Genomic DNA, 23,296 nt, shown 5'->3' with positions numbered 1-23,296 from the left:
GCGTCCCGAACTTCGTACTTTTTATATTTTCCAGATAAAAAAAGTTTCTGAACATGATTTAATTATGTTTCGATGTGAAATGCTCTAGCGACATTTAAGTCATGGTATTTTACTATTTTTTTTATTTTTATTTATTTATTTATTTTTTAAAGAAAATATTAATTTCAAATATGTGCCCCAGCCCCTTTAAGATTGCTTTGAAATTTTAACGGCGTCAAAAGGCAAAAAAAGAAGATATTTCACAATATTAATGTTGTAATTAAAAAAAAAAACATACAAAAATACACAAACTGATGAAATAAATAAAATTTGGATATAAAACATTACATAGTCGACAAGTACTTTGCAAATCAATAGAAATCAAAAGCATAAATTGACATTTCACAAAGTTCATCTTATTGTAAGAAAAAAAAAACACCGAAAAATACAAAGTGATGCAATAAATAAAAACTAAAAAGAAAGTGAATGAAAAACGAATTAACAATCAGTTTATTTAAATTAATCAAGGAGAAAGGTGTTGAAACAAGCTAAATGTTAGTAATTTTGTAGTTCCATTTGAATAAGCAAGTCTCGAGCTCTTCTGTGTTTAGTAATGTTATTAAATTCAAATTTGCACAGTAATGACACAAATGGGGTCCATTATTATCTTTTGCAGTCTTTTAAAGTTATAAAAGTTTCCTCCCTTTGTTTAACAATTCGCGTAAACACTGTCATTCTGCATGTATTCAGCGACAACCTCATAACAAAGCTGGTATTCCTCCTAAAAATGTAGAAAATATGGCATTCAATGCTCTTAGTCTAAAAATGATAACTGTTTTCAATTCACCCTATAACGCAGATTCTTGTACAAAAGTAAATGGTATGTACTTAAGGAATAACTGTATAATTTTTTTGGTTTCATGATGTGATCAATCGATTGGCTTGCGTGATAATTTGCATAAACGCCTAAAATTATCACGCAAGCCAATCGATTGATCATCGTCATGAATCCAAACAATCTGACAGTTATTCCTTATATTTACATGCTCTTGATTCTGTAAATTCACGTGCTACAAGCCCCGCTTCCGTCTCTGTCTGTCCCGCCCCGCACGTGATTTTTTTTTTATCACGCCTATCGATGAACCAGTAGATTTATGTAGAAATAAAGTATTTTTACTATTTGAAATTTTATCTCGGACAAAGACATTGGAAATGTAAATATATGTATGTAAAAAGAGAAACAACTCACACAGGATAAACCTTCATCATTCATTTAACTAAATGGTCACTGAAAGGTCGGGAAAGGTCACTGAATGGCAAAGCTCTGCCATTCAGTCTCGTTTCAATAGACTTTAAGACACCTTTCAGTTAACTGAATGGCAGAGATTCATCTTGTGTCAATATTTACTCCAAACCGATCATACGGAAAAAAACCTTGCTTTGATACCACTAACAGTAAATGATAATGGACTGAGGCTGACTTATATGTAGTAACAGGACAGCTAGCACTTTTCTGTAACATGAAACAGCACTACATAGCCATGATAAATTTCACCTTCAATGATGAATAAAACAATCACAAGCAAACAATATCCAGCTTGGACTCAGGTTTAACAATAAATATTATCTAAAATATAGCGTAGAAATCTAGTTTACCGTACATTTTGTATTTTTGGTGGAAATATAAGTAAATTCAGCAGGGAAATTTCAGCAAAAATATAGTTAATGCTAAAAATAAATATATCCAAATCTTCCAGAAATACTAACATAACTGTTACTTTAGATTGGTTAATTGCCTGAATTGAAACACTAGCTTAAGTTACATATTTCAATGAGTCTGTGTAAAACCTGACATATAAGATTTCGAGGAAAGTTCACCTTAAATGCAATTATGCAAAAATCACAAGTGTTGCACAATTAAAATTCCATAAATTAATCAAAAGGTTAACAAACATAACATTTTTTCAAGGTTAAGCTTTGCACATACTTAAAGAGCAAACATTCTCACCAAGGTAGATACAAACTCCGGTCTACGAATCTGAAGTTGCCTTGTGATGGTGAAGATGTCCACTTCTTTATCCATTGAGAGTTGTTCCAGGGCGTTATAGACAACAGCAAACGCCCCACATCGTGTAGCTCCATCACTAACAGACACATGCAATAAATCAAGTAAAAATAAATCGGGATATTGATGTCGATAAAATGTGCTGGGATTCATTGTTAAAAGGTTCAGACTGATGTAAATGATATCAAGAGTAGATTTTCATTAGAAAATTGCCCAAAATCACACAGAGCTGAGACCTACCTGGACAAAATAAGTATTTTTCCCTCATCTTTGTCTTTCTCTGATCTTGCCTCTTTGACCACGTCAAGTAGCACTCTTTTGTCTGCAAGGGACCTCCCTTCCTTCCAGGTCTTGCATTCCAATACAGTTATTCTCATGTCGCTACCTCCCTACAAAACAAAACGTGTGTGTTACATGAAGCGCATGACCTTTCATGCACTAAGTTAGGAAATTACTGGTACTAATGATATACATGTATAAACATAACAAACCTTTGGATGCAAAACTATATTCCTGGTTGTAAAGTTTACTGAATTTGTTGATGTTGCCAAATTAAGTACAAAACTGCCACAGATTTTGTTCTCGGATTTTGATGGAACCCAAAGGGTTGACTGATAAAATGAGACAGATATTATGATTATTTTAAGCAAGGTTGATATGAGTGTATAGTACGAAAACCATTTTTTTCACGAAATGATATCACTTACATGTTTTTCCTGTGTTTATGTTATATTTTCATATAAAAATCAAATGGACTCATATTTCTTTCTTATTACATCTTTCAATGATATTTATGTTTATATTACGGATTTTATTTCCTTCAAAGGACCAAGGAAAATCACAACACGAGCATCAAAATCTCTGATGAGTCTCAAAAGGTCTTCAGTGTAGTCAGGAAGTGGGTACTGAGCGCTGATTAGACAGTCATTTTCAGTGAAGGACTATCAAAATATAATTATTATGCAATTGATTTTCCTTTTTTCCCTTAAGATCGAGTATTTGATGCAAATGAGTAATCTCACAGTACAATCTCAACTGGATTTTCCAATAAAAAATTAAAAATAATTATATGCGTATAATTATGTAAAATTTGAATTGTTAATTTTCTGGTTTAATTAAAGACATCGAGGAACCATTGCCATCTTTAATTAAGATATAAAGCAGTCTTTCATCTTATCTTTTGGATGAACCACTTTATCCATACGGAAGATGAAATACTAGGAAAGCATTACATTTAAGGACATTATCACGATATAATACTTATAAAAAAAACGACCTGTAGTAGAACAGCGTTGTAGTAGTTGTTTCTTCCCTTTGTATAGGACAAATAACACAGGAATTTTTCCACTGAAATACATATATGAAAAGGGTTAAAATATTAGGGGAAAAACTGTAGAAATTTACAATCATGTTATTTGCAAGATTGTTTCAAACTATTTCTACTGACATGAGTGAAATAACTGATAATATTTGCAAGATTTGTTTTTTGCAAACAGTTTCTACTAACAATTACAACATGAGTGAGATAACTAAACATTGATGTAAAAATTATTATGACCTGCACATCGACCTCTGTATAGTTAGCCGATAGTACAAAAACCTCCATGAAATTTACAATCAATCAGACCGAATTATCGCTACTAAAAATTCCAATTTGATTTAAACATACGGAATTAGACATTTATGTAGAGAATATTGAAGTATACCCGGTAAAACACTCTGTGTGTAGTTGGCTGATTTGTTTGTATGTCCAGATTCACAATCTTTCTCTGCATATTTAATCCGAAGAGACTGTAGTGTCTACAACAATTACGAATGTACACATGTATTCACTGCAAAGTTTAATTAAATTAAATTTTTGATAGATTTCTACATGGCATTTTTTATGCGCCCGTAATCGAAGATTCGCGTGCATATAGTTTTGCCCTGGTCGTCTGTCTGTCTGTTTGTCCGCAAAAACTTTAACCTTGCCCATAACTTTTGAACAGTTGGTGCTTGGGTTTCAAACTTCACTAGTGTATTCCTTGTGACAAGACCTTCCTTTGGATATGGAAATAACTTTAACCTTGGCCATAACATGAGAACAGTTTGTGATAGGGCTTTCATACTACACATGTATATTCCTTGTGACAAGACCTTCCTTTTGATACCAACACCTTTGACACTGACCCTTGAGTTTGATATACTTTTGAAAACTATAACATTGGTCATAACTTTCAAACAATATGCGCTAGGGCTTTCATACTTCACATATGCATTTCTTGTGACAAGACCTTCCTTTGGATACTAACAATTCTGACATTGACCTTGACCTTAGAGTTTGACCTACTTTGAAAAAAATTAACCTTGACTATAACATTTGACGGTTTGGTTTTCGGGCTTTCACATTTCACGATAATGTGTAACACTTGTGACAAGACCTTCATTCGGGCACCATTTGACCTTGACGTTTTACTAACTTTTAAAAAACTTTAACCTTGCCATAGCTTTTCAACGGTTGATGCTAGGGCTTTCATATTTTACAGGTATATTCCTCTATACAAGACACCGTTCACGGTAGCTCAGTCGGTAGAGCGCTCGCTCCGTGATCGGGAGGTCGTGAGTTCGAATCTCGGCCGCGACAGACCTAAGTTGATAAAAAATAGGTAGCAACTGTTCCTTCGCCATGCGCTCGGCACTTTGAAGTGAAAGTTGCGGGTACTTCGGATGAGACCTTAAAAACCGAGGCCCCGTGTCACGGCAGGCGTTGGTACGATAAAGATCCCTCACTGCTCAATGGCCCTGAGTGCCGAGTAAAGGTCAAAATTTGAGGCCCTTCACCGGTATATGGTGACGTCTCTATATGAGTGAAAAATTCTCGAATGGGACGTAAAACAATATACAATCAATCAATCAATCTAGACAAGACCTTTCTTTAGGTACCAACATATTTTTTATCTCTTGACCTTGAGCTTGACTTGCATTTGATAAACTTTAACTTTCTCCATAAGCTGCCATACAGGGGCATCAGTATTTCACAAACACATCTCGTTTAATTTTTATTATTACTGGTATCATCTAAAGTTGTATTAAAAAATGGTACAATCATTATTAAATTGTAAATCATTTCGTTAGGTAGTAACCGTATATAAATCACATTACATGTTCTTGATTTGATAATAAACTGAAGAAACGTGCATTTTTTTATTCTAAAGTGCGATGAATTTACCTGGAAGTCTGAAGACAGGGAAGTTGTACTTGAAACTTCCCCACAATTTGTGTAGCAAGATCTATCTTGAGATTGTTGTGAAAGTGATTCAGCTGTTAGACACCTGGATCTCCCACTGAATGATTCACAAAGGGCAAGATACACGACTCTGTACTGGTCCTGATTGATGAGAAAGTTGTATGTTTTATAATGCAGAATCGAGTACAATCTTTATATAAAATTATAAGCATGTACAGATATAAAATATGCTTACGAGAATCGAGTTAACCACGTACAGAAATATGTTATAAAAAACCTTAGTGCAACAACCCCCCCCACACACACACAAAAAAAAAAAATTAGCTCTTTTCTATAAATCTATAAATATTGATATATGTAGTAGTTTAGGGTATAATAAATAAACTAAACACTAGAAGAAATCATTGTTAATAAACTTTTTCCGAGGAGTGAAAAAAAACCCGAACATTTTCTGGGCAAGAGATCAAAGAGACACCAAACCCTAGCTGTCGGCTTTGTTTTCTCGGAATGTTCTCAATATTCCTCCAGCTAGATGCAATATATGTTTTTGTCTGTTACACACAACCGTCTGTAAAAATCTACGGGGAAGTGTATGTGCTAGATAATATCAATCAAAGGGCGTGGTTTCTTTTCTCAGAGGGTACCAATCTGTATCTCTCAAAAAATCAGATTCCACAATTATATATGAAAAAAAGTTTAATTACCCTTCTGTTTCATATTCCAACAAGGCGTACGAGAACGTTTTATCGATTCATAGAAGACTGAGAAAATTAAAAAAAAATGTGTCAGTAAATGGACATTTTTTCTCGTCTAGCATTATTTCTTATTATTTTGAATGTTTCATTTGCCAATATCAATTTTTTCTTACTTAGTTTACTATATTGAAGCTATAATTGTCTGACCCTTTGCTTATTTATTAATGCAAATGCATACAGAAGTAGCATAAATACTGGAAATGTAAGAAAAAAGTGATATATTGCATTTCAGCATTTGAAATCTAATTTGTTAACACCATGTAATTTACTATTCATTTACATATATTTCTAATAGCTGTTTGACTGAAACTTATTAAGGTAGATAAGATTATCCTTATCTTTTTCGTAACCTGTATATGTTTGCTAAAATACTTATATTGGAAAAAAGTGTTTACAAAAGATTTGAATGCTTGTCATTTGTCAGGAAAAGTGTTTAGTGTGAAATCATTTATTTTCTTTAGGGTTAAAACTTTAATTTTCATTGTTTTCTTGGTGTGACGAGACCATCGAATTATGTCCTCCACGAACTGTAAAATATTAAATGTGTAACGACGTTGCACTCTTTCAGCCACGAAGTCAAATTCCCTCGATCCAATTTTTTATCCTCAAACCTCCAAAATGTGACCCCTTGAAAATATGTGATTTTATGGTATGCTTCAGATTCGTTGCGGGATGCTGTGTACTGATTCTTATAACAGTAACAGCATAGTTATGGTTATTTGTTTTTCTGATGATGCTACTGTATGTCATACATTCATTTACACGTAGTTGGTAACTACGAAAAAGAAACATACAAGTCTATCTTGCTTTTGTAAAAGAAATTATTTCAACATCTAAAACTAACATTGTCTGGATAAAACAAATCTTTTCTCTTTTCATTTCGTTTCGAAATGAGATTCTTTTTCTTGTTCAAATAGTTATTGATGTTAAGGCTTGAATAGAATATTTACATTGAAGTAAGACATGCTAAGATATGAATTTTTTTTTAAATTTCGAAAATTTCCCAACAAATCAGATTTACGATGGTTTAATTCGTCTTTTGAGAGAGCATTACAAACAAGGAAATATTTGGACAGGTAATACAGGGAAATATCTTTGCATGATAACAGTGAAACGATTGGAAAAGATTATTAACCTTTAGTTTCTATTTCTTTAATTGAGGAAGGGTTTGGGGAGAAATACATCATAAGAATTTAAGAAGGGTGGAATGAGGAAATTTTAATAGCTAATTACGTTTAAAACTTCTTCTGGCAGGTGATTTAAAGGGAAATATTACTGCCAGTGTTTTTTAAATTATATGAAAGAAAATTATGCATCATACTATTATGTTAATAAAGCTTTTGTTTCCAGGAGACCAAGCCATATTATGTAACCTAAATAATGCTTCCCTGTTGTGCTTAAGACAAAGAATGCGGAAAATATCGTGCATATCCTTGTAGAGTATGGACAGGAAGAAAGAATAACCATAGAAGCGCCTCTTTATTAATATATTCTTTATGTATAAGCTGATTTGTATCAATGCAAGTATTTACGGAAAATCCCATGTCAGTAAAACCAAATGTTAAAGGGACTTTTCTTTTTTAAATAAAAAATTGGGACCAAAATCTATTATTTCAACAAATTTTGTATAAAACTGATACGTTTAAATTTGGTAAAATAATGTAAAATACACATTTAAAGCCGTTTTTTCTTCTCAAAGAATTCAGAAAAAGTTAACGGAATAAAGCAAAATAAATTAAAATTACATCTCCTTGTATCATGTTCATTCTGTCTTTTCTCATGGTCCTGACGTACATCGGTACATTAATTCTGCCATTTCTCTCCCCGTCCCGGTAGAGGGCGTCCAAAGCTAAGTATGTTCCGGTTCTCCCAATTCCAGCACTGGAAAAATAAAGCATCTGAATATTTCATTTAGGCTTCATCATAATATTTTTTCGTAGTTTTATCCATTTAAATGTGAAGGTAGCAAACAGTGATCGATATCATGAATCCAGAAAAATATACGACAAGTGATCAGGGGAAAAAAACTCGGACCCCCGGAAACACAACAGGAGGGTTCAGGTGACTAGGAGGAGTAACCATCCCCTGTTGAACGGTCACACCCGCTGTGAACCCTTTGTATTGATTAGATAGATACATTAATCTGTAGTCAAATTTACTTTACAATTGGTATGAAACATAGACAAAATACCACCAAACGATGGGCTGTATTTGCAAACAAGTTTATATTTATCTCGCTCTTGTAATAAGGGTTCTTGAACTTGAAATAAGCAATGAATTCACAATGAGGTACAGTATGAAACCAACATGTCCTTCACATGGTAACGCATTTTATTCTTGTACATCTAGAATTAGTAGGCAGATAGGCAGACAAAATATTAAATAAAAGGAAAGAGGGAATGATGATCCACGCTAGTTCATCAGTCTTTAATATTTTATATGACTTTACCAAATAAAAAACTTACTCTAGGTTTTCATTCTGATTTTAACTAATATTTTGAATGTTAAATGTGCCGATGACTTGTTATTAAATTTAATGCTATCCTTTTTATTGTAAAATTCGAAATAATTACGTTTTAGCTTAGTGATTCAAGCTTTAAAATGAACATTATGACTATATTTCGAGTCAAAAGAGTTAAAATGGCACTTACGGTTTTGTACAGAAAGATCACTTAAATGTAACATATTTAAAATGAACAAATTTTACTCAGTGAAAAAAAAAATGTGCCTGACGTAAAATTTTGAAGCTTCAATAGTTATTTTTAGCAAATTACATGACAAAAAAATGACCATTTAAAAAAATGCACTAAAATGTTCATGTTTTCTTGTGGTATATATATTTGATGATAGATATGCTTCATCAGATGTTAGCAGTGTTAATATAAATTTTAACCACACGTCATGTTTTCTCTTCTTAGAGTATTTGCAATTTTGGAATCAGAACTGGTTTGGTACTGGCCTGATTTGGTTAAGCCTTCTGGCTGGCTTTCCTTTTTATATCACATATACCATAGAATGATTTGATATACAATGCGCATGTGTGTGTGTTTATCAATAAACAGCAAACGCTGATTGGTTGAAAACTTCAATGCAACACATTTAGATTAAAGCATAAATTTTGTATAAATAGTTGAGCAGATAAAAAAAGACACCGAATAAATACAGTAGAACTGGGTTGAAAACATTTGCCAGGAATTTCAAAAATGTTTCTCTGTATCTGCAAATAATTCGTTATGTCCAGTTAAAACTGAGATATTTTCCCCTTTTTGGTAAAGATTGTCAGTCTCTTTAAGCCGATTTCGAAATATTCGCGGTTTGCTATTAAGTGATTTACTGTATTCATTTGAAAGACTGAACATAGTTCTAAATATGTTGAAGTTAAGAATAATATTAAAATAGACTATGAGAAGAAAAAAATAACTTTACTCTACATACTGTAAATAATTTCCTGCAATAATTTTATTAAAATCATTCAGTAACATGCCTTTGCCTTTAAATTTAACAATACTAATTGATTGTATCTTAAAGTTATATGCTATACAGATTTGAATGAAGTCGAAAAAGAGAAGAAATGAATATATCGATCCAATCTGCTACAATGTTAAGTATGCAGTTCTTTGCCTAATCAGCTCTACCCTGGAGGTTACATATAGTATTTTATGTATTTCCTAGAAGTCCAACACTAACCCAATTACATAGGTCAGCAAGATATGTTTGAAAAATGCAAATTAACACCAAGATGTAATTCGGTCTAGTGGTTTTCTGAGAAAATTATGAATAAAAAATTAGATTTTTAGGTCCAATCATGACCAAACTGACCTCTCGTCTACTTGACCTTTGGATAGGACCAAGATTTGTCAACCCATCATGAGATACTTCACTTAAACCTTGTTTATACAGCGAGCTTTATTCATATGCAGATAATTTGCATTAATGTAAATGTATTCATTTATTAAAGCACCTGCATATATGCAGAAAAAATACTCCTGTCAGCAGATGTACACCTAGTCAGGGCCAGGTGTTTATTCATTTGAGAAAGCAAATGCTGTGTGCTGAGAGGTTCAATTGTGGATTTTCGTGATCGAGCTTTTCACAAAGCCTTCTACTGAAAAAAATCAGCCCCTTTCTTAATTCTAATATTCTCTAATCTTTGTTCTTCACTTACTTTTTCAAGAACATCATTCAAACCACATCTTTAATTGTGGTTTTTCTACTCATTTTAAGCTCAGTGAAGCATCATGCATAAACTGTAATCCAAATGTTGAATACATGAAAAAGAATTTTCACTCTCCATGCAGTATAAAACCATTCGTATGGAAATCATGAACCAAAAAATAATGGTAAAGTAGAATTCTTATGAGATTTACTCACAGTACAACAAAAAATCGCACGCAAAACGCGTAGAACATATACTTTTGCACACTGTGGCAAATTTGCTCATGTTTAAATATGTATATGAGTAAATTTCTCAATTTAAAAAAGGTATGAGTTATAATTTTAATTATGAGTTTTAACTTCCAGGTCTTCTTGGCTTATCTATTTGCAAAATTATGAAAATTCACTAGAATTAATCTTCCTCTGTACCGAATACATGTAAGAGCTTGACGCTTTGAGTCTTTTGATCAAGACCTTATTTAAAATGACCTTAAGGTGAATCCATAAGGTTGCATCAAGTTCTTTCACTGGATGAACAGAACATCTCTTTTGTATTAAGCAATGGAAGAAAAAATCAAAATTTCTCTATATTTGACTTTCCGGGTTTCTGATCGGTCGATTAACTCGATTAAGTGTTCAATATCACTTGGTGTTTATAAACATTCTTAGAATAATCCTTCATTGAAAATATCTAGGCAGTCCTTGAAAAGAGTGTCTTCAATTATTCATTTGAAAATTTTGATAGGCACTAATTGTGCTCCCTTATCATCCAACCTGTTCGTATATTCTAACGAATCAGAAATTACTCAAAACCTTTTACGTGAGATGAAGGAGAAAAGTCTAACCGTTTCTTTCAATTCATCATTTCATTATATGGATGACATTTTTTCAATCAATAATAGATATTTTCAATATGTCAAATCGATATATTCCAGTGAACCTTAAATAAACGATGCCAAAGAGTCTGCCTGACCTGTTTCATGCTTGGATTCTTTACTGACTGTAGACGTAAATGGCCAACTAAAAATTAAGCTATACAGCAAGTAGGATGACTTTAGCTTTACCATTATAAACTTTTCCTATTTATGCAGTAATATTCCATTTTCACATGCAAATGGGGTTTACGTCTTCCAGTGGATTCGGAGCATGTTTCGAGTACAATTCTTTTAACAGGAGAGAGAGAGAGAGAGAGAAAGTCTTTGTTATTAAAGAATTTCAATAATAAGATATCACAATATAACCTGCAGTGGACCAGCATGTACTTTCCAGTCTGTGATGACGTTTTCATCACGTGACGGTGGAACACAACAAGACTAAGTGGATTAGGGACTCCATGATCTGGCCACCGTGTGTAATGAAGCATCAGCACTTCACGGTCTTTTTTATCCTATTAATAAGAAATTATAAAGATTATGCTCCTTACCATGCCTCATTATTGATTTCTATTGACCTGACTTTAACATTGTTATCCATTTTTCATTGCATAGAAATGATTCGATTATAAAGAGTCAGACCGATAGATGTGCATACACTGTAACATATTGGAAAATTTCAAAAAAACATGCTATACTTTTTATCAAAAGCATTAATAAAGACAATAAATGCCAATCAGAACAAGTCTCTACAAACAATTTTTTTTCTTTTTTTCACTGTGTGAGATCCAATTTTTAATGAACTAAAATTAAAAAAAAATATCAGGATGAAGATGTTTGAGAACTTCAGGAAAAGGTATCGGCTGCTTAAAGGGGGGGGGGGTATACTTGTCAAGTATCTGTAAGTTTATGACTACAACATTTTTTCACCATACGAGATGCCATTAGTCGATTTTATCTGAATGTTTCTAAAAACAGATACTTCAAATTTTCACAGCTCAGGTAAAGTTCTTAGTAGAAATATCGGCGATTTTTAAAGACAAAAGTACATTCTTTACAAGGATGATTACTTTTTTTCAGTAGTCTACTTATATCGGACAAAAGTAAAATGGTTAAAAACAACAGGTTGAGGAAGATTAGATTTTTTTAGACTTGTCACGTCATGTAGCACTGAAGTGATTATAGCAAATATACTTGCAGAATTTAGGTTATCTATAAATAGATAGGGTATAACCGATTGAAAAATACAAGTTATATTTGTAAATTTTTTCAGCATTCTTTGTAGTTTGTGAAAATCCTGCAAACCTATATAGATTCTACTATCTAATTGCTAAAACTATATTTGTTATAGACCGCATGTTGAATATTTTGATGGACAACTACATTAAATATAGTAATAATTCATTTGCAAGATTTCATCAGGTTCGCAGCACTTTTCAAATGTTTAAATACCTATTGAAATTATGTATTTAAACTTGGCATGATCCATTAAATGTATGTCCTTGCAATATATCAATTATTTAAGACCCTTCTATTTCTCTCCTCGACCATGAGATGATATTTTTTCATGTTTGCCCAACTTAAATTTGTTAATGATCCTACCGCAGGTTCAACCGTCACGGTAGCTTAGTCAGTAGAGCGTTCGAGCTGTAATCGGTAGATTGTGGTTTCGAATCCAGGCCGCGTTTGACCTAAGTCGAAAAAAATAGGTAGCAACTGTTCGCCAAGCGCTCGGCACTTTGAAGTGAAAGTTGCGGGTCCTTTGGATGACACCTTAAAACTCGAAGCCCTTCACTGCTCAATGGCTCTGAGTGCCGAGTAAAGGTCTAAATTTGAAGCCCTTCACCAGTATACGGTGACGTCTCTATAAGAGTGATAAATTCTCGAATGGGACGTAAAACAGCATATAATAATCTATTACTCTCCAATGAATCTGCATACGAATGTTCGGTAGTATTACTTGACTAGGAAAGATACGGAAAATATATGAAAAAAATTCCTTTAAAGGGCATAGCATCGAAGTTAGTGGCCTCTAACATCAGCAAATAATATTCTATTTCATTACAAAATGCGTTTTTACATTGTGAAAATATTACTTGATCCGCCTGTCACTGCATACAAATTGCGTCAAAATGTAGAATATGACATCATTTAGACACGTGAATTGCGATCAGTGAAATGTGTATAACTTGCTGTGTGGGATTTAATTAAAGACAGAACTTTATGCTACAGTAAGTTGTGATGTAGTTTTAAGCTCCAAAAGATTAAAATCGCAGATCATTTTATTTTGAGGTAATTTGAGAAACTGTTATTTTTGTGTGATGTCATGTAGTAAATACTTCCTGTATAAATTAGGTCCCGCTCCTTTTTGAGGCCTTAAATGTGCTGTGTATTTGTAACTGTGTTGTCATAATGAGTATGACGTAACAACGTTTATTTTTATGAGATACTGCTGTAATAGAAACATGGATTTTAAAGATATTTGAAATAAATAAATAAATAAAACATAGAAATTTACCTCGGTTCAGGTCCTAATTAATTAAAGCTCAGGAAAACCAAATCAACAAATTTCATGCTAGTTCGACATACTTTCTGTAATCTATGTAGGGATTCACACTAAGCTATATTACAATTTTATTCATTTTTAAAAAAAAAAAAAAATGCACACAGGTATATCAGGACTATCTAAAAACATGAGCTTGATTTTTCAAAAGTATAATTTTGATTAGTAATGCATTTTTTGAATCAGTCCCCGCATTCCACACTCCTCTTTCATAATATTATATTTACATTTGCAAATGTTTTCTTTTATATAACACTATTGAAAGCAACGCGTATCTATATCCGTATAAACAAGGGTTCCTCGCGTCATAAACGTTCGACGTAATTTTCAGGGTTGAGGCGCAATCAATAGATCAAACTCGTGCTGTTGAGTTTGAAAGTAAAATATTTCACGCGTGAAAGATTATAATCAGGCAAATATAAAATATATATAAGTCAAATGTAAATATAAGTAATAAGGTATCATTTTAAAACATCTATCTGGATATAAATACGGGTTTGTATGAGATCAAATTCTCGTGCCCAACCCGTATTTATATCCCGATATAGATGTTTAAAAACAATACCTTATTTCTTAAATAATGATACTATTATGATGCCCACAGGTTATTTCAATTTTGCTGTATAATTCTGATATCCTACGGTGCTTTCATGATCGTAGTGGCTATGCAGCACTTAAGAGAGTTATGATATTAAGGCATTTCCACCCTCTTGTGATGTCATAGGTTTTTGCAAAAAACTTTATTAATTTAAATTCATGCCCAATAGAAATACATCTTTGTGAAGAATGCATTTCAATAGGTGTAATGAAAAATATTGTTAAGTAAATTAATTTAAAAGATGAAAATTTTCTTTATTTTCTTAATTATTTAATCTTTAAGAAATGTTTATAAGGGCAATAACTCCTTCTCATGTATTTTCATTCAGGCATTTCCTTTATTGTACTTCTGAAGTAAAATGGTTTTCCTGATATTCATAATTCAAACATATTTATAAAGTAACATATTTTGGGACTTTCAGCATCAGAATTATGTTTCTGAATCATTTTTTAGTTAATTTTTATAATATTGTGTACTAAAAATACACTATTTTTATGCTGACATATACTTCTGCTTATTTATGTCGTACATTTTAAAAAAATAGAGCAACCTATACAATTCATTTTTTTTTTTACAATTATTAATCAATTTAAACTTTATTCAGTGAAAATAAATGCAGTTTTTCTACTTTGAACCTATAAAATTGTGATGGTGGAAATACCTTAAACGATCTACTAGTCTAGCTGTTAGGAATATATTATCTTAACGAAGCCTAGCTGCTTTTGATCTTGAACGCAGGCAAAATTTTATGAACCAAAGACGATAATTTAACAATTTGCAATGCCTAACATTCTTCATAATGTATATATACACGATGGTTTTAAATTGAACGTAAACAACACGTTTTTGCTGATTATTATGCATTAAATGCAATAAAATATATATATTATGTATCAGATAATTGGAATCGCTGAGAGTTCGAGACAGATCTATAGGTATCAATGGAAGTTTTGAATAGATTTACATTTAATCCAATAAGAATAATTCTGAGCATGCGCGTTTATTGTAAAATAGCAGCTTCCCTACAACACAGAGTATATAAGAGGTGTGTTAGCATGGATATCGTTTTTTGGACCGTGCATTTTTGGTGCGATGTCGTTCGTTCGATTTATTGTTTTCTTTTATTCCAATCGTGTTATTTTATTTGTAACAAGTTAAATCAGCAAAACGGAATATGGATCAAACGGCGGGAATTTGTCTATTTGGATTAAACACCGCCATTATACGAGGCATTTTTGCAAACGAGGTCAATGAATCCATCTGTTTATCATTGGAAATTACATAAAAACTCCGAGAGGGGCTAATGTTGCAAAATGTAGGAACATCTTTTAGAGAGGTATGTTGATTTTACTTGTACGTTGAACACGATCACACTTTAGACACTGTCTTTTTTGGATTTATATGTAATAATTCAATCTTTCCCGTGTTTTTCTTTGATCTTTTTTTCCCTCAAAGTATACGTATTTTGCAATCATTTTGGAGAATATCTGCTAAATGTTCAGCATGGTGAAAAGCAAAAATAGATTCAACTTTTGGCCTGTCCGAGAATGGTTGTGTTTGTCTTTAAGTATGCATTTACTAATTTGACTGTAAATACATCTTCATCGAATTAGAGAAACGTTTCTGGCAATTTTTGCTCTCAGTAATGCATCAAATTATATTTAATTGTAAGCATTTGTATGCGAATTGAAATTTATATAACACTGTATTAAATACGAAAATTAAATAAAAATAAAGCAAACTAAAACAATTAAATAAAGAAACAAAACATCAGCACAGAGACATCTTTCAGTTATGTAAATATATCAAACATTATCAGATTAAAAACATTTTGAATTATAGGTATAAGCAAAAAACATCAAAGATTAATAGCAACTTTTTCTAGGAATTTATTTTTCTAGTAGTTTTGGAATGTATTTTTTTTAACAAAAACTCGCATTAACTGTACAATAGTTTTAGTTGATATTGGGCTATTTATTTATTTACTTTTTTTTTAACAAAAACTCGCATTCATTGTACCATAGTTCTAAGTTTATATTAGGCTTTTTATTTATTTATTTATTTATTTATTTTTTTACAAAAACTTGCATTTATTGTACTATAATTCTAAGTTGACATTAGGCTATTTATTTATTATTATTATTTTTCTTTTTACAAAAACTCGCTTTTACTGTACTATAGTTCAAAGTTGATATTAGGCTATTTATTAATTTATCTATTTATTTATTTTTTTACAAAAACTCGCATTTACTGTACTATAGTTCTAAGTTGATATTAAGCTATTGTAATATATATTTGCTTCATACCAGATTGTTGTACACTTTGAAGCGTCTTGACGTGTAATTAGCATATATCTTCTCTTCCAGGTTTCTTATTATAAAGATGCCATGCTGCACTTTGTCGCTAAAATTCGGCCAATATTGAGTACATTTAATCTGCAAGAAAAATATGGAGTTAATTGGCCATAGCACTCTCCCCTACATTGCTATGAAGTATCACGTATAAACACCAATCCACAGTTCATTATGGTGATAAAAAATACAATATGAAACAATGAAGTTAATTGCACCTTAGCACATTTAAAATATTTCTCCTTCAAGTATGTAAAAATGTATCCTTGTACATTTTTTTTTAAAAAGGATAAATCAGTTTTAACTCCAATCTTAAGGATTGTGTTTTGAGTAACTTAAATCACGTAAACATGGAGGTCTTTGATTATTTTTACATTCTGTGGCTTTTTCTTTGCTGCTTACTATTCTTTAGGATAAATTTTGGAAAGATATTTTTCTTTGTTTACATGTACAGTCTAAAGACGCATAAACCATTGATCTTTTATCTAATCAGTACCTGGGTTTTGAAAACATAGATATTAAAAGAAATTCACTTATTTTTTTTTTAAATTGATTTACATGTAAAATCTAGCAACCCAAATTATATGTTTTATGGGGAAACTGGGCGATATCCATCGATAACATGCATAATACGCCCAGACTTCACAACTGTATGTCTAATTTGGACTTATAGCACTATCAATTAGATTTATTTGACAGACAACTGACAAATTAAAGTCAGACGACACGTTCCGCGAAAACATATAATTTTTCCCAAGAAATTGTCATTGAAGTATAGATACTTAGCAAGTTTCCTCACCAAAAATTGAGGTACCTTACCAGGCATTTGGGCAAGAAACCAGAGGGTAATATTTCTTATGTCATCCTTATGGGTAATCTTATAATGTAACAATTTTTTGTGTACTCATATTTTAAAACATATTGAAAACAATTTAGAAATCACAAGTGAATGACAATATGAATAAGTTATTATAAGATACCAAGGTATACAAAACATATTTGAGGAACGTGTCGTTTGGCCTTAAAGTATCTTATTTCTCTAGGTACTAAATACATGGGTTTTGAAGTTTGTTTAGTTAAATGCGTTTTTGTACTTCTGAGCAATCCTCTTCGATACATAATTATACCTAAATATTGAAATTCGTTCACAATTTCAATTGGTGTACCTTTATATAATAATCTTCTTCGAAATTCTTCCTCAGGGGAAAATGAGTAATTTAGTCTTTTCTGTGTTTACTTGAAGCTTCCAATGATCACAATAATAAAAAAAAATATTCACAGACTTTTGTAGATCTTCTGGGTTGTCAGATTATAAAGCTGTGTCATAGGCATCAAAGAGTATGAAATGTTAAACATAGCTTGCCTTCCATTTTCTAATTTCCCACTTAAGCTCGTAAGCCATTCAATGTCATTGGACAAAAGATAGCTTTTTCAATCTTTAATGTCTGTCGTAAAGAGAAAATGTGATAGATTTTCACCCTGTCTCACCCCAAGGTTACATGTGAAAAACTCTGAGGTGTTTTGATCAGTACATATCTAAAATGTAATATATTCTTAATATCTGACAAACACCTATTGTTTAATTTTTAATTAAATTTAGTATACCAGTTTTGCTCCCTCCTTGGGCCTGAACACTAGACACAGGGAACATGATTCACCCCCATCTTGAATTAGGGCTCCTTATGTATTATAATTATTTCATTGTTTGTCAATGAGCAAAGAAAAGATTTCCATAGGTTTATATATTTTCAATATACGACTAACTTTACCTCGTCTTGGTACCTGAACCAGGACGACACGATTTACAAACTGTATATGGAGGTTAAAGTTTTTTTTTTCCCGATAAGTTCCAATGAGTAGGACAGAATACGTTTTCAATATATGACCATTTAAATCCCAAACAGACATAGACCCAGGTGCCACGGAATTTTTGCGACTTTGGTAAAATGTTAAGCACAAATTATAACCATGCAAACAATTCGCCTGCAAAATATACCTGTCCGGTAGTTCAGTGTTAATGCATGACAAATTTATCCACACTATTCAGTCTTAATCTTGTATCCAGGGCTCATGACATTTACAATTTTAGTAAAGGGCTTATTGCTTATTAGTATTATGCCAGCAGTTTGCATTACGTTTGAAGCTTTTGGTCCCAACCTTAGGCTTCAGGGATGCAGGACAACGCATGATGACGGACGAAAGCAGATTGAGTTCATTTGAGTGACTCAGGTGACCGAATAATTGCATACATTTTTTTTGAAAACAGCTTTTGAGTAGAAATATTGAGCTGCTGATTTTTTAAGGCTGCTCTTCTTTCATATATAGTTATTTTGTTTTGAATTGTAGATATACATTCCAGACATTAACTGGCTTTTAAAACACAACTTCAGGTGACAATGAAAAGGCAGTATTTCCCTATATTTACTCAAACAGTAAGTAGCTGAGAGAACATCTATGAAAGCAATACATATAATCATATGTTACAGTGGTTTAGTTACTATTCATTATTAACAATCAAACCTTTGTCCCTTCTTTTAGATTGGTCAGACAAACAATGGTATTTACACATTCCTGCCATACCATCTTCCAGAAGTCAACCACTGTTTTTGGCTTTGGTCCTGTCAAATATGATAATATATATAGATATTTGGAAGAGATGGTTTTTTTTGTTTTATCTACAATTATATTTACATCAATAAATAATGTACCTTGAGTTGCAATATACTTTCGGTTACTCTGTGTATCCTATTGACGAAAAAAGTATAAATTTATTTTGACAGGTTTGAAAAAGTATGAACAATTATCTAACAAATTTATTATAAAGGAAATCATCTGAAGCAAGCCAGAAGACAATTTTAAGCATTTGAAGAGAAAATACCCGTTTCATCACTGATAGGAAAGTTTAAAAAAAAGTTTAAAAAGGATATATCTGCGTCTCAATATGAGGTAAAAATTCTCAAGAGGGACTTTAAACAAGAAACAAATCAAAAGGGATAATTTTTTTCACGGAAAACAGCGTTTTATCACTAGTATTCTTATCACGAGCTCACAAAAATATTTCAGCATGTCATTTTAGATAAAGCTTTGTTTGTCTCTTTCTCAACAACGGTTTGTGTACACTTTCGATTTGGTGCTTAAAATGTCAATGATATAATAATACTTTCCTTGATATAATTGGCATTGATGTAATCACTTTCATTAGGAGATGAGGTTTTCAATACAACTCGTGAGTGATCGTCTGTAGAACAACATGAAAAATACAATATAATTCATATCTTTTAATTAAAACAAAACCCCAAACAAACAAAACAATGTGTTTTTATATGTATAGCAGTACTCTAGTTGTAAAACTTACATGGAAATGTAGTTGTATATCTGTTTTTAGGTTTATTTTCAGGCTTCTTAGATTCTTCACAGGGAAATAGTTCACCTCTAGGAATTTCCTATTAAATCAAGAAAACATATTACATGGAAAATATTGATGTGTCAAAAGTGTTCAACGCTTATTCAAGATTGCTTTTATATCCCAACATGAATGCACAAAGTCGTCATTAACTGTTATACATGTATATGAAGAGGAATACCTGATTATTATGAAAGGGAAGACCTGAACATTTTGTCCGATTGGATTAAATGATTAAGAAATATATTAAAGAATCGTGTTACAAATGAAGTAGGTGAAGATAACGAACAGTTAAAAGGCAATATGCTAACCATATATCCTTCCGTTTTCACTAAATCGGACTTGATAAAAGAATTAAAAGGACTACATGAACTGTATGTAAAGGTTCAAGCTGAGAAGGCTTGTAACAATATCGTCTTTGTTTCTAAGGCTCATTATTTTAACTGTATTTTAGAAGAACTTGGTTTCAATTCTATATCTGAAAATCCTACTTATACTCACAGTTCACTTTCAAAGGATGAAATTCTTCAAAACCACATTTCAATGTCTAATACTTTTAATATTCCAGTCAACAATGGATAGTTCAATCTACCCTACCTATCTGGATTCCTACATCTCATAAAAATCTTTACAAAGATACATTGCCGGGTCCAGCAAGTGCTCTACAAAGTCCCTTGCTTTACTCCTCACAGAAATATTAATTGCCGTGATGGAAAAACTTGAGACGTACTGTACCGCAGCATATTTTGGATGAAGTGTAAATCAAATGTAAATTCTCAAATACTCCAAAGAAGTTTGGAAATATTTAAAAGCACTTTTTGAAAAAAAAACCCAAAAAAAAAAACAAAACAAAAAAAAAACAAGTTATATGAAAACGTATGATTTTTCTACACATTGTACAACCATTTCTCATGATACATAAAAAAAACTTCTGATATCATTAGGAATTGCTTCTTCAATACAAATGGAACTCGGAAATTTTCATATATCATCAACAAAATTACTTTGTTGAAAATCACTCTGATTCTTCACTGATATTAAAATAATGTTAGATTTCCTCAATGACAACATTAATGTAGTCTTTGGAGACCAGGTCCTCCAACAATCTTTCGAAATTCCCATGGACACAAATTGTGCTCCTTGATTGACCGACTCTTTTTAAATATTTCTATTCAAAGACATATATTAGAAGAAGAAAACACTTGCTATGGCCTTTATCTAGACATTCAGATACGTAAATAACTTTGTATTCGTGAGAACTTTATTTGTGCGTAATTACTAGCTGCAGAACTGTAGCTCTCCGAAAAAAAAAATGACAGACCGGAAAGCTACAGTGCCACCCATAGAAAAAAACTGTATATTTATTGCGCACAAAAAAGTGCGCTGTTTCTCGATTTATTTCTCCGTATTTTTAAACTGAAATCTCTAAATATTACTGACCGTGTGTTCCTAACACATTTTTGAACTATTCCCACATCAAAACATTTCCTATAACCGTTGTTAATAGCCATCCTGGGCCTGAAATTAAGACCATCCAAAATTTTGCTTGTTAATACTGCCATTTTGGGTGGCTAGACAATTTGGCCAAACGCGCTTCGTAAAGATGTCAACTACAAGAGAAATTGATAGAGGTCTAAGGAATTTTTTGAAATCGAGCTTTTGTGCAGTTGGGGTAAGAATTTGGAGAAATTAATCGAGAACCGAGCGCAACTTTTTGTCAGCAATAAATATACAGTTTTTTTTATGGATGGCACTGTAGCTCTCTGGTCTGTCTTTTTTTTTCGGAGAAGTACAGTTCTGCAGCTACGTAATTACGCAAGTCTGTCTGCTCGCGAAAATGTTACTCTCTCTTTAGATCGAACAATGTTTGTTACCTTAACCTTTTTTCATTCTCAAGGATGCGAATATATTTCTGTTAAATATCAAGTGTTTGTTTCTATCATGTATAATGCAAAGATGTATTAATTTTATATTTGAAATCGAACGAGGCATTTCATTTTTAAATCGAACAAAGCAGGTAATAACATTGTCTTTGTTTGTAAGGCTCATTATATTAAATGTATTTTAGAGGAACTTAGATTTAATTCTACAAGTGGTAATCCAACTTATACTCATAGTTCCCTTTCTAAGGAAAATATTCTTTAAAATCATATGTCAGTTTTGAATAGTTTTAATATTCCAAACAACCAAAATGAATTTGAATTACCATATCTATATTGGATTCCAAAACTTCATAAAAATCCTTACAAACAAAGATACATAGCGGGTTCCAGTAAATGTTCAACCCTGCCTTTTTCTTTACTCCTCACTAAGATGTTAACAGTAGCGGAGGAGAAACTTCAGAGTACTGTGCAACAATATATTCGAGAAGTGGTGTAAATCAGATGTGGATACTTAAAATTCCAAGGAACTTTTGGAAAATTTGAAATCACAAGATTTTACCAAATTCAACAGCTAAAAAGCTTCCGACTTTTCAACTTTATACACAACCATTCCCAGCGATAAATTAAAGTCCATGCTTTTTGATATCATTGACAGCTGCTTTTTCAATAAAAATGGAACTCGTGAATTAACTTACCTTGTAATTGGTCATTTGCAAAATTATTTTCTTAAAAAACATTCTGATTGTACACACATGTACTCTGAAGTTGACATTAAAAGATGCTTGAGTTTCTGATTAACAATATCTATGTGGTTTTTGGAGACCAGGTCTTCCAAAAATCTATTGGAATTTCCATGGGTACAAATTGCGCCACGTTATTAGCAGACCTCTTTTGTATTCATATGAAGCAGAATTTGTCCAAAATCTTATACGTGAAAAGAAGAAAACACTTGCTCTGGCCTTCAACTCGACATTTAGATATATCGACGACGTATTGTCAATTAACAATGGTCATTTCCATTCTTATGTCGATATTAATATATCCAGGTGAGCTTGAGATAAAAGATAACACAGAGTCTGACACATCTGTTTCATATTTGGATATTTTACTTGAAAAAGGTAATCTAACAAGCAAGCTTTATGATAAACGTGATGACTTTAACTTTTCAATCGTCAACTTACCTTACATATGCAGCAATATACCTTCACCACCTGCATACGGGTTTTATATCTCTCAGTTGATTCGATACGCAAGAGCATGCTCTACGTATGTACAGTTTCTAAAACGAGGTAAATTACTGACGAACAAGTTGATGAAACAGGAATATCAGCAGTCTCTTTTAAAGTCATAATTTCGTAAGTTCTATGGTCGATACAATGACCTTGTCAGGAATTACAATTTATCATTGAATCAAATGCTGACTGACTTTTTTATACTAATTGTTAG

The 23,296-nt window shown here is 32.0% G+C and overlaps 1 protein-coding gene across 1 annotated transcript in view; it reads right to left on the bottom strand.

The window, feature by feature from the left end:
* Positions 1-465: 465 nt before the first annotated feature.
* Positions 466-23,296, bottom strand: part of LOC133180172 (uncharacterized) — a 126,870-nt gene continuing 104,039 nt past the window's right edge. Inside the window, exons 14-28 of the mRNA XM_061314741.1 lie at positions 19,920-20,007; positions 19,731-19,802; positions 19,273-19,311; positions 19,085-19,182; positions 16,520-16,648; positions 11,422-11,567; positions 7,771-7,906; positions 5,253-5,411; positions 3,751-3,844; positions 3,321-3,391; positions 2,851-2,985; positions 2,536-2,655; positions 2,285-2,433; positions 1,988-2,123; positions 466-760 (exon numbers count right to left, since the gene is read on the bottom strand). Of these exons, the coding sequence (XP_061170725.1) occupies positions 689-760; positions 1,988-2,123; positions 2,285-2,433; positions 2,536-2,655; positions 2,851-2,985; positions 3,321-3,391; positions 3,751-3,844; positions 5,253-5,411; positions 7,771-7,906; positions 11,422-11,567; positions 16,520-16,648; positions 19,085-19,182; positions 19,273-19,311; positions 19,731-19,802; positions 19,920-20,007 (1,644 nt within the window). The 3' untranslated portion in view covers positions 466-688. The remainder of the gene's footprint in view (positions 761-1,987; positions 2,124-2,284; positions 2,434-2,535; positions 2,656-2,850; positions 2,986-3,320; positions 3,392-3,750; positions 3,845-5,252; positions 5,412-7,770; positions 7,907-11,421; positions 11,568-16,519; positions 16,649-19,084; positions 19,183-19,272; positions 19,312-19,730; positions 19,803-19,919; positions 20,008-23,296) is intronic.

The sequence above is a fragment of the Saccostrea echinata genome, unplaced genomic scaffold (assembly GCF_033153115.1).
Source record: "Saccostrea echinata isolate AGI-Se365-2 ecotype Australia unplaced genomic scaffold, CSIRO_AGI_Sech_v1 ptg000006l, whole genome shotgun sequence".
NCBI lineage: Eukaryota > Metazoa > Mollusca > Bivalvia > Ostreida > Ostreidae > Saccostrea > Saccostrea echinata.
The sequence above is the reverse complement of the archived record's forward strand: the minus strand, read 5'-3'. Positions and strand labels throughout refer to the sequence as shown.